At 52.8% G+C, this 15638-nt stretch overlaps 1 protein-coding gene across 2 annotated transcripts in view; it reads left to right on the top strand.

Moving 5' to 3' along the window:
- The first annotated feature begins 7973 nt into the window (after nt 1–7973).
- EXT1 (exostosin glycosyltransferase 1) overlaps nt 7974–15638 on the top strand; it is a 180551-nt gene continuing 172886 nt past the window's right edge. For both annotated transcript variants that reach the window (XM_074886908.1, XM_074886900.1), the window contains exon 1: nt 7974–9261. In XM_074886908.1, the coding sequence (XP_074743009.1) occupies nt 8309–9261 (953 nt within the window). In that variant the 5' untranslated portion in view covers nt 7974–8308. The remainder of the gene's footprint in view (nt 9262–15638) is intronic.

Below are 15638 nucleotides of genomic sequence, written 5' to 3'. Positions count from 1 at the left end.
TGGATCAGTTGCAATGGTGAGTGGTGGGCATGGGACACAGTGACCCAAGGTGCAGCATCAGGCTCGCTGATGTGACGGTAGCTGAGCTAGCTCAAGTCACCAGCCTCAACCCACCACAGCTGCTCGTGCAGGTTTTCCCTCCGCTCTGCTGAGGTCTGACAGTCCAACTGCACGGCGCAGCCTCTCCTCATCCCGCTGCAGCAACTGCAGCATCCCAGCTGCAACTCCTTGAACAGGGGGAGGTTCATTCACCTGGCTCCTGCTGTTGGGACTGGGTGAGGAGCAGTATTTCTGTGTGGCAGAGCCTTCAGCAAGAAGTAGTGCTGAGCAGCAGGGGCTAGAAACCAGGCTCTCCAACAGCACATCTGATCACGGCATTAGCTGATTAGGAACAGCTTAAAGTGAAGTATCTTCTTTAATGCTCACATAGAGTTTTGCACCAGGTTGAGTTGGTTTTAAAAGTATTTAAGTGAAATTATTACAACTTCTGTCCATGGACAAGACTCAAATCAGCTTCCAGAGCTCATTTACGAAAGAGGTTGGAAAACTTATTTCAAGTTAACAGTCTACGTTACAGTAGTAATTATTTGAACAGGTGGGGACCGGGGGAAGTAGGGACATTAGCCAAATCATGAATCATAAGCTAATCAGATTGCCACCCATGTTTGCACCAAAAGAAAAAAAAGCAGTTCACAAAAATACCACACATCGCCAGCTACAGAACTGACTCAGCAAGGACCCTAACTTTTGTTGGGGTTTGCCAGGGTGAGTGGCTACACTTCCATTTGGTACAGGCAGGGGCTCTCTCTGGAAGCCACCAGAGAGACTGGCTCTCCTCTGACTCCACCACCAGAAGGCCTGGGGCTTCTTTGTACTCCTTGTTCCCCACCACATTTCCACTTCATCCAAGCAGGGATATGTTCAGGGCCTTGCACTCTTTACATTTACCCTTCATCGGGTCTGTTCTGCCAACGCGATCAGCCCTCGGATTTGAGGCTCTTCCCAGCTAGCAAGGCAAAGAGTCCAATTCGGATGTCCCAGGAGGGCACCCCAGGACAGCCACAGCCTCTGTCTCCTTCAGGGATTCTGCAAGCTCCTCTCTCTGGTGCAGGAGGATGTGTTTGGCTGTCCAGGAACAGGCGGGTCATAGAGCTGTTCCTTGACCCTTCCAAAACCCAGGTGAAGGACTGTGCAGAACCATGCCGTAGCCCAGCTATGCTGGGCAGCAAGGGCTGCAGCGGGTCTGCGCTGCCCATGCACAGTGGTGGGGGTTCACCTCCTCCTGGAGCACAGTCACTGAGAAGTCCCTGTGGTAAAAAAAATACAGATATTCAACCGGATTAAAAGTAAAATACAATAAAATAAAATAAAAACTACACTGTTGAAACTCTGTTGATGTTAGTGGAATTCCTCGTCTCTTACACCAGCAAGCAGAAAATCAGATCTAAAGTGCTGAGGCTGCTGGCAGATGCTTGCCTGTTTGTGTGTGCAGTGGAGAAAAGTGCTTGTTTGGTGCTGATTGCAGACTATGGAATAAGAGCAATTTCTCATCCCACCTCCACAGAAGCTATTTAAATAGTTCTACACCCACTTTGAAAGATGCTCAGCTAGAAAGGGAGTAAATCTGGAAGTTATTACTCCTCGAAGGAAGATGCACCAATAAATAGGCTCTGCTAAGACTGCCGCTGCTCTCGGGGATAGCACCCGCCTAAGAGCTACGGCTCCCTCCGCCAGCCTGCCTTTGCCGTGAAACAGTTTTTATTAGCCAGCCCACAGAGAAACCACACGCTGCGGGAAAGAGCCCTGCGGCTCATGTCTGAGGAGCCCTTCGAGACCACCCTTTGTCCCAGTGAAGCTACAGCCCAAAGCCCAGCTGGCTATGTGCAGACGCCTCTCAGACTGCACAAGACACCACGCGCTTCCCATCCAGCACAGGAGGGGAGGCAACGACCAGTAAAACCCAAGGACACGCAAGGCAAAGCAATAGGCAGAGCGCTAATTAAAAAAGCCCTTATGAAATACTGGGGATAGGGTCGCGCTGCGTGCAGTCATTAAATGCCTCCCTTTCCCCTCCTTGGGGATTCCTGGCCACGAACTCACTCTCAAAGTGAGCAGTGTTTGCCAGCTCTTTCCCAAAACTGGTGGTGGAGATTTAGCTCACAGCACAGCATCTCTGCAGAGCTTCTGGTGGGATGCTGCCTGCTGCCTGGCCGCTCTCCTGGCAGCCCATGGCTTGTGTCATGCTCCCTCTTTGCTAACCCTCCTGCCCAGTGGGCTGGTGCAAACCAGCCGAGGCCCTTACCCAGAGCAGCTGCTGGCTGTCTCTTCCCAGGAGGTATCGAGGGAAAAGTTAAAACCCAGGTGGGGAACTGGGCCACCAGCTTTGTGCATGGGGAGCCAGGTGTGACTCGGGGACTGGTCGCTCCCAAGCTGCCTGCAACGCTGGTCATGCCTGAGAGCAGACGTTCAGGCAGCCAGGGAGCTTTCCCAATCCCACCACACTAGGTGTTTGTGGATTTAAGGTGTTTCTGAATCAGGCTGTACCGAAAGAGAGACTTTTATGAATTTATGCCCTAAAAATAGCTGCAGAGTGCCTAAGTCCTCTCATGAATCTCATACAATGCTACTGTCAGAGCCAGCTGCTCGTATTTATACCCTCTCAGCACAGTCATCCTGCTCCATAACACAGCACGCTGGGGCCCTGACCCTACAGCGAGTTCCAGGCAAAGCCTTATTTGTCTCTGGCTTTTCCCCAGTAGAGCTCTGCTGTGAGATTAAGATCTTAATATTTATAAGCCTCTGGTTTTACTATCTGTTTAATGTCACAGTAAATCAGGTGCCTATACTGCTGTTCCTCCATCCCACCTGAAACCCTCACCTTCTTAGCAAAGGGCAGTTATGTTTTTCCTTAAAAATAAACTAATTATAAAACCACAGTGATTTTCTCACATTTAAATAGCCTCTGTAACAACCAATTATTTCTGAGGACATGAGAAACAGCTGTTGCAATGCTGAAGCTCGAACAGTTACATCTCAGCTATTTGAATGGATAGGAGTTGGTATTTGTATTCCCATGTGATATTACCAAGACATGATAAACAACCATAGCGTTAGTATTAATTTGTGGAGCAAAGATCACTTTAATTTGCTCCAAGATGAGGAATAATTTTAACAGAGTATTACCATTCCATAAACAACTATTTGAAAGTCTGTTCTGTCTTTCCCTTCTTCTTTCCCTCTTCCTTTTGTTTTTGATAAAGCAACACAACCCTGGGCAAGGGCTATTTGAAGGCAGAAACAGTTTTTAAGCCAGCCTTAAATCTTTCCAGACTGGGGAGTAGACTTCAAAAAATGCTTTCCAAAGTTTAACTTGGCACTGTTGACTACTGAATAAAAGGAGAGCACTGACTTCGCTTCCCAGGGACCTACTCAGCTCCCACCAGAAGGTAGGGAAACATCACACAGGAGTTGCTTCCTCTCCCACGGCCTTCAGGTGAGAACTTCTGCTAGAAGCTTCACTCTTCAATCTGCGTATAATCATCCAAATCAAAGTGGGATCTGCGGGTACTCAGCATTTGCGGGAACTGGGCTGCCTTCATCTAGGCTTATAAATATAAAGCCAAGTCTGGAGCTTCAGGCCACCACCTCTGCAAGGTTTTGCGTAATTCTTTGGAAATCCTTGCTGCACTCAGCCATGGAAAAGTGTATCCATGGCACAAAGAATGGCAGTTTTAGTTAATTAAGCAACAGGGTAACATTTTTTAACTGCACTGTCGCCAAGCCCTTCCAAACATGTTAGCTGCGCTGCATTTTTATGCTGCTTTTCTCCCTAGGATCGTGACACACTTTACAAAGGTGGTAAGTCAGCTCTCATGCTGTCCTATTAGCCAGGGAAGCATTATCAACCCCATTTAGCTGGAAATCTGAGGCCCACAGGTAATAAATAGAGTGATTACCCCAGGTAGTTACCTATAACAAGCCAGTCTCAGGAGGGGAGTCCCACTCCACCCACCTTGGGAGGATGCTCTCCTGTAAGGCACGAGGGTGATTCTAGGTCTCCTACTTGGGCAAACAGTTTAAGCACAGAGTTACCAGATTAAAAAGAAAAAAGGGGGTCAGGGACAGGTGAGTGTGTAACAGCATTTTCTCTTATGTTTTGTGTGGATTTCAATCCAATAAGCATGTTTTGAGGTTCAGGCTTGAACCCTGTAGGCAAAGTGCATGGAAGAACATCTAAAGCCCAGTCAAGGACATTACTCAACAGCATCAAAATTAAGGTGCATCCAAGTGTGCAAAGCAGTATGAAATTCTTCACATAAAAGAAGTGGAAAGTACCATGGACTTCATGCTCCTCCAGAGCTAGGTGGCAGCTGAGCAGGGAACTCTGAGGAATAAAATTTTAGAGGCATCTAAAGCTACAGCTGAATACCAAGGGAAAGACCCAAAATGAGGAGTCCATACTAATCTACCTCTTTAAGAATCTGGCCCCAAGTGACTTGCCACAGATTGGGCAGGTGTTAAGTTGCAAAGCCAGAAATAGAAAACCGATTCCCTCTCCTGGCCTTTCATTTGAGGGCTTGGACAGATTCCCAGACAACTGCCAGCCATATGAAGATGTAAATTATTTGGAAGAGTGCAAAGGGTAATGGACCAGGGTCAAAAGCCACCTGCAAGCTTGCAGACCCTTAGCAGGCACCACTGGCCAGAGCAAATCTGGGGGTTGCAACTTGTGTATTTGCCATGCGGATATGTCAAAATACCCTTTCACCACCGATTCTTCCTTTTCTCCAGGCAGGATTTCTATTATATGCTGGTTTGCGCTCCACCATCCACCTGCCTGGCAGCAGATGCAGGCAGATTTATTACCACAGAGAAAGGTAGGCTTCCATTTCTGGAGCGCCCTACCTCCAGCGCCTGCCCGGGTTGTGGATAACTCTCCCTCTCGAGTCGAAGAGCTGAAGGCAGGCTGCATGATTCCTGTCGGCTGTCATGTTGCCCACAGGGGCTGAGCAGCAGCAATGAAATGGGCTGGAGACAGGCTAGGAAAATTACAAACAGTGGGTGATAAGTGGTTTAGAAAGGTGGTCTTCAAAAAGGCAACTGATCACCATAGCCCCTCTCCCCCCAGTTAGGGGCATGCACACGTCTCACTAAGTAAGTCTTGCCCAGCACAATGGGATGCGGATCTGTCCAGAGCTATCATACCGCAGCTCAGGAATCCCATGGATAAAACCTGGTAGCAGTGATCTGCAGAGGTTTATTTCTCTGTGCTCTAAAATGCCACCCTAACTGCCTTTGTCCAGATCCAAATATTTCAAAGCTTCACTGCTGCTGTGAAGCGGGCAACAGCGTGGGTACCTCAAGTGCAGGACAGCTCAGCTGGAAACCCAACAGCTTTCACTTCCCTCCTACACTTCTCTATTGCGGTGAGGAGCACTTTCGTGCCACAGGCTCACCAGCACCCCATCCTCAAAATTTATTTGCAACAGCTACTGTCCTTGGTGCAGGCAGCAAAGCTCACAGGCTTCCTTTTCTGTTTGAAACTCGTCCCCAGAGGCTTAATTTGCAGACAGTAATGGGATTCCACCTTCCTGTGCCTGACAGAAGGTGCCTCTGCGAACAGCCTTGGTTCACCTTTCAAGAAGCTGACCTCTTTTTTCTTGAACAGCATCCTAGTTTTGGTATGTGGGCTGTGACAAATGTTTCAGGGAAGGATTACAGGGTTAATTAACACATTAATATTTAATCCCATTTCTCCGCTATCGGGTCATTGGCCAAAATTTCTACCCCCTGGACCCAAATCTACGCCAGCCATAAATATGACTTTCTTCTCAGAATCTGACTTTTTCTTATTATTATTCCTAACTCCTTTCTTCTGCCTCAAGCCTTGGCCTCTTTCCTTCAACACTCCTCCCTACAATCAAATTATTTTGGAAGGGAATTGTCTTTTCTTGGCTCCAGCTACGAGATCGAACCTCATTTCCTGTCAGTAATGCACCCTTCCATGGTAAGCTCACACCTCTTTCGCTGAGGAGGCACATTGTCTTCATACGCGTTATCCTTACATTTCTCCTCCTCAGTTCTCCAGAAGTGGAGCGAGAAGAGGAAAGCACATGACAGGAGCCCCAGCTCACCTGTGGGATGGGCATGGAAGAGCACAGGGATGGGGAAGCTTTTGGCCAAGACAGTGTTTCTGTCCCTCAGCTGGTGTGAGACACCTCTAGATCTGGCAGCAGGAGGGTGGGAGGTGGGATTGCAGCCCAGGAAAGGCGAATCCATTACAGCTTGAACGCTGGATACAGGCAGCAGAGAAAGCACATTGGCACAGGCTTTAGCACAGGGTCATTGCTTGACATCCAGGGTCTTGTGCGATCAGCTTGAAGCCCGTCCCATTCAATTTCCCTGCTATTACTTGCTGAGCTCCAAGACTGAAACACGCACACCCACCCGCGGTACAATCACCCCTTCCAGCACCACGTGTGCCGGGGCAGGCCGGGGCTCCCCACCATGCTCCCCTCAGCCCCCCAGCAGGCCCTGCTGGGGTCGGAGGGACGGACCAGCCTGCCCGAGAGACCAGGGCTCTCCCCAGTAACCCCGGCTGCGGGTGCCGGAAAGAAATGCCAAGGAGCAGATGAGATTAAGCGCAAACATGTAGCTGCAGGGATAGTTGGGTGCTAAGGCAGCTCCCTACAGACTACTCATTCCATCAGCATTTTTTCGGTGTCTGCCAGCCCCGAGTATCCACCTCCGCGGCACGCAGGGCCTGCTCCCGAGGGATGCCAACCGCTGGAGCCGGCGGTGGTGGGGAGCGCTGGGAGCCCCTGGATTGAACAAGGGCAGGCAGCTGCCCGAGTGCAGGCAGCAGAGCCGCGTCCTTTCCTCTCATCTGCCGTCCCCACCGGCGAGACGGGAAGGCAGCGAGGGCGGCCACGGCCACGGTTACAGTTCCCGGCCCTGCCCACGCCCTGAGGGGCGCTTGTTGCCAGGCGTCTCCTAATCGGTTTTTCTGGGTCTCGCCCCGTTTTTGGGGAGCTGGGTCTGTTCCCGCAGGCGCCCCCAGGCCCGCCGCGCCCGGGGCGGCTCCAGCCCGGCGGCGGCGCCGCGCTCGGCAGGGGGCGGCAGCGGCGGCGCCGGCACCGCAGGCACGAAGCCGGGTCGCGCCGAACCGGCTGCCCCCGGCCGGGGGCTGCACCGGCGGGGAAGGCGGAACGGAGCGGGCCGGGCCGGGCCGGGCCTCGCTCAATCTCGGTCCAGGAAGGGGGGGTGGGGAAGGGGGACGTAGCGTGCCGGTGCCGCCAGGCGGGGACACCCCCACCGGTGGCGGTGTCTGTGCCGCCACCCTCCCCAGCCGTCCCGGCGGCAGCACCGGCAGCCGCGGCGCCCCCCGCCCGTCAGGTTATGAATGGGTGTAGCGGAAGCCCCGCCCCCCCGGACGTGACGCCCCGCCAATGGGGGCGCGGGGCTGCGTGGCTGGATGAGGTCAGCGCGGCGGGGCCGGGGCGGGGGCGGCGCGCGGGGGGCCGGGTGAGGCGGGGGTCGCAGCCCGCGGGCGGGCAGGGCAGGGCAGGGCAGGGCGGGCAGCGCGCGGGGCTCTGCGGTCGCCGCCCGCTGCTGCCGCGGCCGGGGGGGGGGGGGGCGGGGAAGGGGGGAGGGGCGAGGAGGAGGAGGAGGAGGAGGAGGAGGAGGAGGAGGAGGAGGAGGAGGAGGAGGAGGAGGAGGAGGAGGAGAGGAGGAGGGTCCTCGCCGCCGCCGCTCCGTCCCGGGGGCCATTCAGCGGGAGCGCGGCGAGGAGCGAGCGGCGCCGGGGCCGGGCGGGGGGCGCCAGGCCATGCAGGGCTTCGTCAGGCTGCGGCGCGGCGGCCGCGGGCTGTGAGCCGGCGGGGCCGGGCTGGGCTGGGCCGGGCCGGGCCGGGCTGGGCTGGGCTGGCGCGGGGAGGGGAGGGGAGGGGCGGGCGGGAGCGTGGCGGAGGAGAGGGCAGGCAGCGGCGGGAAGGCGGGAGCGGGGCTGCCCCGGTGCCCGCCCCGCGCGGGGGGCCGGCCCCTGAGTGCATGCGGGGCGCCCCGCCGGGCCGCCGCCGGCCCGCCGCCGCCCGCCGCCCCTGAGAGACCGGCGGGGAGAAAGTTGCGGCGGTCGCCCACATGCGCGGCCCCGGCCGGCGGCTTGGGGAACGGCGCCGAGCGGAGGTGGGCGAAGAGAGTTTGAAGCGCTCGCCGGCGGGAAGATGGCGGAGCGGAGCTGAGAGCGGCGCCCGGCGAGCTCGGGCCGCCCCCGCCTTCCTCCGCAGCCCCCCGGACCCCCGCCGGACACATGCAGGCCAAAAAACGCTACCTGACGCTGCTCTCCGCCGGCACCTGTCTCGCCCTGCTGCTCTACCTGGGAGGCGTGCGGCTGCGGGCGGCCCGGCACTCGCCGCCCGGTAGCCGGCATGGCCCGCCCCCGCGCCCCGGCGCCGAGCGGCCCTGGCCCCGCTTCCCCGACGCCCTGCGGCCCTTCGCGCCCGCCGAGCGGCCGGGCCCCGAGGGCGGCGGCGGGCGCGTCTCCCCCCGGCAGCGGCGGGACGCCAGCGCCGGCCTCTACCGCGGGCGCCGCTGCCGCATGGAGTCCTGCTTCGACTTCGGCCAGTGCCGGAAAAACGGCTTCAAGGTCTACGTGTACCCGCAGCAGAAAGGGGAGAAGATCGCCGAGAGCTACCAGAACGTCCTGGCCGCCATCGAGGGCTCCCGCTTCTACACCTCCGACCCCGGGCAAGCCTGCCTCTTCGTCCTCAGCCTGGACACGCTGGACCGGGACCAGCTCTCCCCCCAGTACGTGCACAACCTCCGCTCCAAGGTGCAGAGCCTCCACCTGTGGAACAACGGCAGAAACCACCTGATTTTTAATTTATACTCCGGCACCTGGCCCGACTACACCGAGGATGTGGGGTTCGACATCGGCCAGGCCATGCTGGCCAAAGCCAGCATCAGTACTGAAAACTTTAGACCCAACTTTGACGTTTCTATCCCGCTCTTTTCTAAGGATCATCCTAGGACAGGAGGGGAGAAGGGATTTTTGAGGTTTAACACCATCCCTCCTCTCAGGAAGTACATGTTGGTATTCAAGGGGAAAAGGTACCTGACGGGGATAGGGTCAGACACCAGGAATGCCTTATATCACGTCCATAACGGAGAGGATGTTGTCCTCCTGACCACCTGCAAGCATGGCAAAGACTGGCAAAAGCACAAGGATTCGCGCTGCGATCGAGACAACGCCGAATACGAGAAGTAAGTGAGCGGCGCCCCTTCCCCGTGCGTGCGTCCGGCCCCAGGGCCGTGCCGGCACACCCGGCTTCGAGCAGATGTGTGCAGATGTGTGCCGAGGCGCTGGCGGCGGCCAGAGGGAAGTCGCGATGTCTGCTTCGGGCGGGTCGGTGGCTCCTCCGGTGCCCCGCGGTGCTGCCGGCTGGCTCGGCGCTGCCTGGGCCGGGGGAGCCGGCGGGGAGGCGCTGAAGGGCGGCGCGGCCACCCGCCGCCGTGGCGTTGCTCGCCCCGGGGACCGATGACCTGCATCTGCAGCCCTTTGGCTTCGCAGACGCGGCCAGCGGCAGAGATGCTGCTGGAGGATGCTCTGGCATCTGGCGCTGCCCTTCGTCCCCCCGGCGCCGCTTAGGGTCGATGCCCTTTGCCTTCCCTGCCCCGAGACCAACTTTGTACGAGTTCCGCAGCCCCTCTCGGTGCGTGTGTGAGCCTGGCTCCCGCCCCGTGGGTTAGTTGCTGAGGGTGGTTGCTGGGATGCTGGCTCCAAAAAAGCCCTGCCCGGCACCTGGCCGGTGTCTGTGTATCTCCACAGTCGAGGCAGTAACTTGCCTTGACGTCTTTTTCCTCTGTTCAGACCGGCACACCATCAGTAAAGACAGGAGGAAAAAGAAACGCTGGCTGGGTTTGCGTCCTGTCTCTGAGTTTCTGATTTTTACATGTGAGAGGATACAGCAGCGGTGCGAGCACAGCATGTGTTTTCTGTGAATGCTTGTTTTCTCGACTTCCCCCGATTTTTATTTTTATTTGTTGGTAATGTTACCGTGTAGCCAAATTTTGTGTCGCTGTGGTGCTGCCCTTGTCTTCCAGTCTGCTTTTCAGGTTTGTATATATAGCTGCTGGGAAAATCGCTTCCTGGGAATTACCTCCAGCGCTGCGATGCTGACTAAGCCGTGTGCAACTGATTAGTTCATTTAAATGCCGACCACCACTACGTTTGCTGCAGAGTAGCTGTCTCTATATGAAGTTTTTAGCATGAGAATGTTTCCCATGTAGCAGCAGTTAGACGCTGAATTAAAACAGACCAGCCGTATGGCGCTGAGTAGCGTGCGGTGGAGCTACACCGAGAGCTGCCAACGGCTGGAGGGGTTTGCGATGCACAGAGGAACGTGGGTGGAAAAATACTCCTGGAGAGCAGTCAGGAAGAAACTACGGTGGCATTAATGCTGATCAAAATTTCCAGCTGGCTGCCTGTTTCTCCACCGAAACTATCCACAGGGGGTAGGGAGAGACTGGGAAGGTCAGCACCGCAGCACCAGGAAGCCTGCCTTGCCTGGGCAAACTCTGTTCGCCCTCCGGTTACTGTAAATCTGCCGCAGAGGGGAGGAAACAGCAGTGCAAATACTTGGTGGACTTTTAATCCCATTCGCTTTCAGAAAACTGATGGGCGAGTGGAGGAGAAACGATGCACACGGGGAAGCAATACAGCAGCGGTACCGAGTGATCGGTAGAGATACTAAGTTATGCTTGTGTTCTTTGTGACCCGAGTGTCCCTTTGGCTTGTGATATTCTATAGGGAATATTTTTGGAGGAGGGAAGGAGGGAGACCTGACAATTGTAGCCTTGCAGGCTGTGCTGACTTTTGGCATAGATCTCAGCAACGGGAGGTGATTTACAGGTAGGAAAAGTCCTGGCTATTTGCTGTGACCTACAGCATGTGTGTAGTTGAGTTGTCATAAAAACAAACATACCCGCCCATGGTTTGATGTGAGTAGGTCCATATTCAGTTTTTTTACAGCTATGCCATTTGGTCTAATAAAAGATAGACCTCTTCCCATAAGTTCTCCCCCTTCTAAAGTGTTTTTGCCACTTATTTTGTAGCAAGGGGTGTGTATAACAACCTTCAGGGGATATGGAAGCATGAGCCCAACTGGTACATGATACTATTCATACAAAACCCATACCTGCTGCTAAGATGCGGCCATATCTGGGGTGGTGTATGGGGACTTCAGCATTCGCTGCAATGCTGCTGTTAAAGACAGGAAGTAAAAAAAGATGATTACAAGAAAATAAGATTGCTCCCAAGAACTGAGGCAGGCTGAATCTGTGGTTGGGCCACTAAGGTGAACGGGCTTGCTCTGGCAAACAACTGCAAATGCTGAAGCTCTTTAACCCGGCATCTTAGCTGAATGAGCACACCTGCCAGGGCTTGCCGCTGCCCCTTCGCACTTCTGCTTCGGTGCCGATTTGCAGCAAAGTATGCCATCTGCTGATCTCCCAGCACTGTGTCCTGCGGTGGCCTGCGTTCTCTGTCTCTCCTGTGCAAATATGGACCACGCCTGGTGCTTTGCTCCCTTTATAAAATCCGACAAGGTCACATCCCCAGGGTAGCGCAACGGCAGTCAGCCGGTTGAAACGCTTCTGTGCTGATGTGTAACCCAGGTGTGAAAGCTGTAGGAGGGACTCCGCTATTCACCCCACCTGAAGCATCATCCGATCACGAACGAGGCTGTAGTGCTTGGGAAAGAAATGTCTCTAAACGCAGCTGGGCCTTGAAAACTGCACGTGGGGTTTTTTGGGCTTGGATTTAACAACGTGTCCTCGAGGTTTTAATCAAAAAGAAGAAAAAATGCATTATCCAGGATATGTATATTTGCGTATCCATGTAGAGTTGAGAAAGTCGCATATTGCTCTCTTCTGTGCCGGTTTTCCCATCCTCCGCTGTGACACTTAGGCTATTTCACTTCATGTGAAAGGCAGGAGCACTGGTGCCCTGCGCATGCAGAGCTGGCCCCGAGGTACCGGTCCTTGCCAGGGTGAAATATGAATGATTGACTCTAGGCAGAGACCTTGCCAAGTCAGGTAAATTAGGTGACCAGATTTCAAATCTCGTGTCAGCAGGGTGGTATTGTTATGTTGTGTTACGCTTGGTGCCAGTGCACGTTGCAAGTTAGTTGTGAAGGGGTTTCATCTACAGCGCAACATTCGGTGTTGGGTTCAAACAAGGTCCACTTGTCCGCAGGATGCATTGTTTCCTCTCTGGGAGATTGAAAAAGCTAAGAAAGGTGACTTCTTGACCTGTGGAAAAATGGGTAGTGTCTTATTTCATTTGGGGGAAGGAGGGACGGGCATGTGCGTATTTGACTCTCCTTCCCTGAATTGTACTGAAAGATCCGTCTGTATGTTACAGCTAATTAATTTGCATCCCAGTTATGCCTCTCAGCAGATAAAGCTGATGCAGACTAAAATGAATTGCATTATCATGATTAGACTACTAGCAAACAAGATATAAAGGAAGACAAAGAAAACCTCTGGTTTCTTTACGATGTCCTTGACTGTCAAAGTTGGCCTTTGTCACCCAGCTAGGGCAGCTGGGCTTCCTGAATTTCTCCACGGTAGGATTTCAGCGTCAAGCTTTCCGTTTCACAAAGGGTTAAGCGAATAAACAGTGCTGCTGCTGAAGTTTGAAGACAGCCTCTTAAATATTTAATGACAGTCTAAATATATACATATGTACAATGTGTTTTAAACAAAGGCGTAATTCATGTACAGGCTTAACTGGTTCCAAATAATTACTTTTTGGAAGGTAATATAAATGACTGTGGATACCAAAAGAAATGGAGGAATGTGATGTTCTAGTAAAGCCAGATGGAGAGAAGAGATTCGCACCAAAATGGGGATCTTTCTAGGAAAGTAAATATTGTTGTTTATGGTGTATCCTCTGGTCAGGGACAAGCCTGCCCTTGGAAGATGGAGAGAGTGACAGTATCCAAAAACATGAGGTCTCATCAAAAGCTCATTCGAGGAGGCTTTTTGCTCATATCTGCGCAGATTAGCTGAAGTTAATGATGGTAATGAAACAAAGGGGCAAAACAAATAATGGACGGGTTTGAAGAGAGAAGAATGGAGAAGGGGAAGTGAGCAAAACATGTATTTTTTTGAGAAATACAAACTTATGCAGGAGGACAACTAGTGTAGCGAGATGATCTTTATAGACTTAAGTTTTTTGATTAGTCAGTGCTCAAAAAGCTTGTGTGATCAAGACTGAGCTGAGAAAGGCAGGCAAAACACGCAGGACCTCATGAGCTGGGATGAGTTCTGTGTGAGAAGGTTGGAGGCGTGCAGTTGAGGAGGAGCCTATAGAAGGACCTACCTGGGGCTGCTGGGTGCTGGCAGAAGAGGGAGAGAGCAACAGCACACTGCCTGCTTATGCCCGTGATACATCTCTGCAGGGAACATGGAAGTGTTGAGCAGGGCTGTGTATGTACTTTTACAGGTGAAAATATCCAGCTGTATGTTTTGATTGATCTCTGGTACCTGGTAGGTTTACCTGGTGTGCACTCTACTGGTGAAATGTGTGTCAATCACGACTGAACCTCCTACCCATGAAAATGCTGTCCTGTGCAAAGCTGGCAGTCTTGCAATAAGCACAGAATGGGAAGAAAAGCAACTTCTAGTTTCGGTTCCTTCCCACCAGGAATAAAATACACATATAAAAAAAGAAGCGGTAGATTTAGATGTGAGAGATGACTTTGCCACTCACAAGACCGGCACAAAAACATGAAGTAAGGCTGAGGCATGCCTGTCCAACATATGATAATCTAGACGCCGCATATGCGTGTATGTGCATGTTTTGAAGAAGGGCAAAATTCTTGTATTTTCAGCATACTGAGCTTCAGTGTATTATATTTAAATATAAATGCCACACTTAATCACTTACTGAATTATTTTTGGAATTATTTAAAAGCCTTCACAGGTTAGCTCCTTTGCAACTATTTAGGACAGGGCTGAAGAAATCACCCAGGTTCAGGGTGGCTGTTGTCTGGGACGTCTGAACTGAGATGAGAACCAGTCCGTGCATCTTGCATATCACAAGGCTGCTTTGGGAGCTTGGATGAAACTCAAGAACTCCTGAGAGAGCTTGGGCATTTTCCCAGAGTATCTTGGCTCCTGCAGAGACCTATCCCCACCAGACTGCTTTTTTATTTTAATATCAATTTTCAAGAAACTGGAAATTTGCTTGTTTAACAGTGCATTTATTCCAAAATGCAGTCAGTGGGTAAATAACAAAGCTTTAACGTACATCTGAGAAATACAGGATTTGCTCTATCATGTTCTTCCTCCTGCTCTGTGTATGTATTGCAGAGTGTCCTTAGGTGCCTGTCGATGGTGATTTAATGCAAGTAGTGCCCTTGGGGGGGGTAAGAGCTTCCACCTGGGAGGCTCTGGGCTGATTCCCTGGCAGGAGCTGGGAGCAGGGGCGACAAGATCATCCCTGAGCTCACAGCCAGCAGCGCAGTCCTCGGCCTGGCCACTTGCACCAGGCTCCTCCATCTTGGAAAAGGGGTGGAAGAGGGTGGACGCGTGTGCATGAGCGTGTTTGCCCGTGTGAGCAGTGCCGAGTGCCACGGCATGTGTGGCCGGGTGTGTAGGGTCAGGCACTGGCAGAGGAGCCCACCCTGCCCGCAGGCCTTAAACCAGGCACCCTCCTAACCTCAAGTAATTAAGTTTTCTTGTGGGGCGAGTTATTATTATAATTGCTTGCCCCAGGCTTTTCTGTGTCTTTTCTGTGAAGCATCTCATATGAGGATCTGTGGTGACAAAGCATTACAGTAGATGGCTGATCTGGTCCGGAGCAGGCGTTTTCTGTATGCAGAAACATAGGTGAATGCTGCTTTCACAGCCGGAGGGGCTCTGCTTTTATTTTTCCTGCCTAGGAAAATTGTTCTAGCATAATTTATTGATAAATAATAATCATTGAAGAGACACTCGATGATAGAACAGAACTCAAACCAAAAAAATTATCCGACTCATCATTTTAATTTTAAGCTGAATTAATCCTGAAATGGGTGGTTTGAAGTGTTTGTTCAACTGAGATCATAACTAAGCTAAAAGTAATGTTTCCAGCTACCCGTTTGGGCAAGATGAAGCCCTGTCGTGCCCTCAGCAAGAAGGCGGTGCTGAGCATCCTGTAGTGCCCCTGCCTTCTCGCCCTCCCTGGCTGGGCATTTCACAGGGCAAACCCTGACTTGTGTAGGACCTCTTGTACCAGCCTAAGGTGAAACTGCTGAAACTGCTCCTAAGGGAGAGGGATGGATGAATTTGGGGTTTTCTTGGGGGCTTGTGTGCTGCTGCCTGCTGCTCCCTGCTGCATTGAGGGTGTTCCCAGCCGTGGACCTCTTTGCATCTGTGCAGCTCTGAAGTGGTGCATCTCCCCGGGAGGATGGAATTGAACGAGAGGAGGTTCAGCTTAAGACAAACCTAAGTGAAAAAGACTACTGGTTTGACTCTGCTGGAAATAATCCTTTTGCCCCACATACAGCCCTGGAACAGCCCACTGGAAAGTAAACCGGCAGCCGCTTGCAGAAGAGGGAGGAAAATGAATCTGGTCAGCACGAAGCACTTAT

The sequence above is a fragment of the Strix uralensis genome, chromosome 1 (genome assembly GCF_047716275.1).
Source record: "Strix uralensis isolate ZFMK-TIS-50842 chromosome 1, bStrUra1, whole genome shotgun sequence".
In the NCBI taxonomy this organism is placed as follows: domain Eukaryota; kingdom Metazoa; phylum Chordata; class Aves; order Strigiformes; family Strigidae; genus Strix; species Strix uralensis.
The sequence above is the reverse complement of the archived record's forward strand: the minus strand, read 5'-3'. Positions and strand labels throughout refer to the sequence as shown.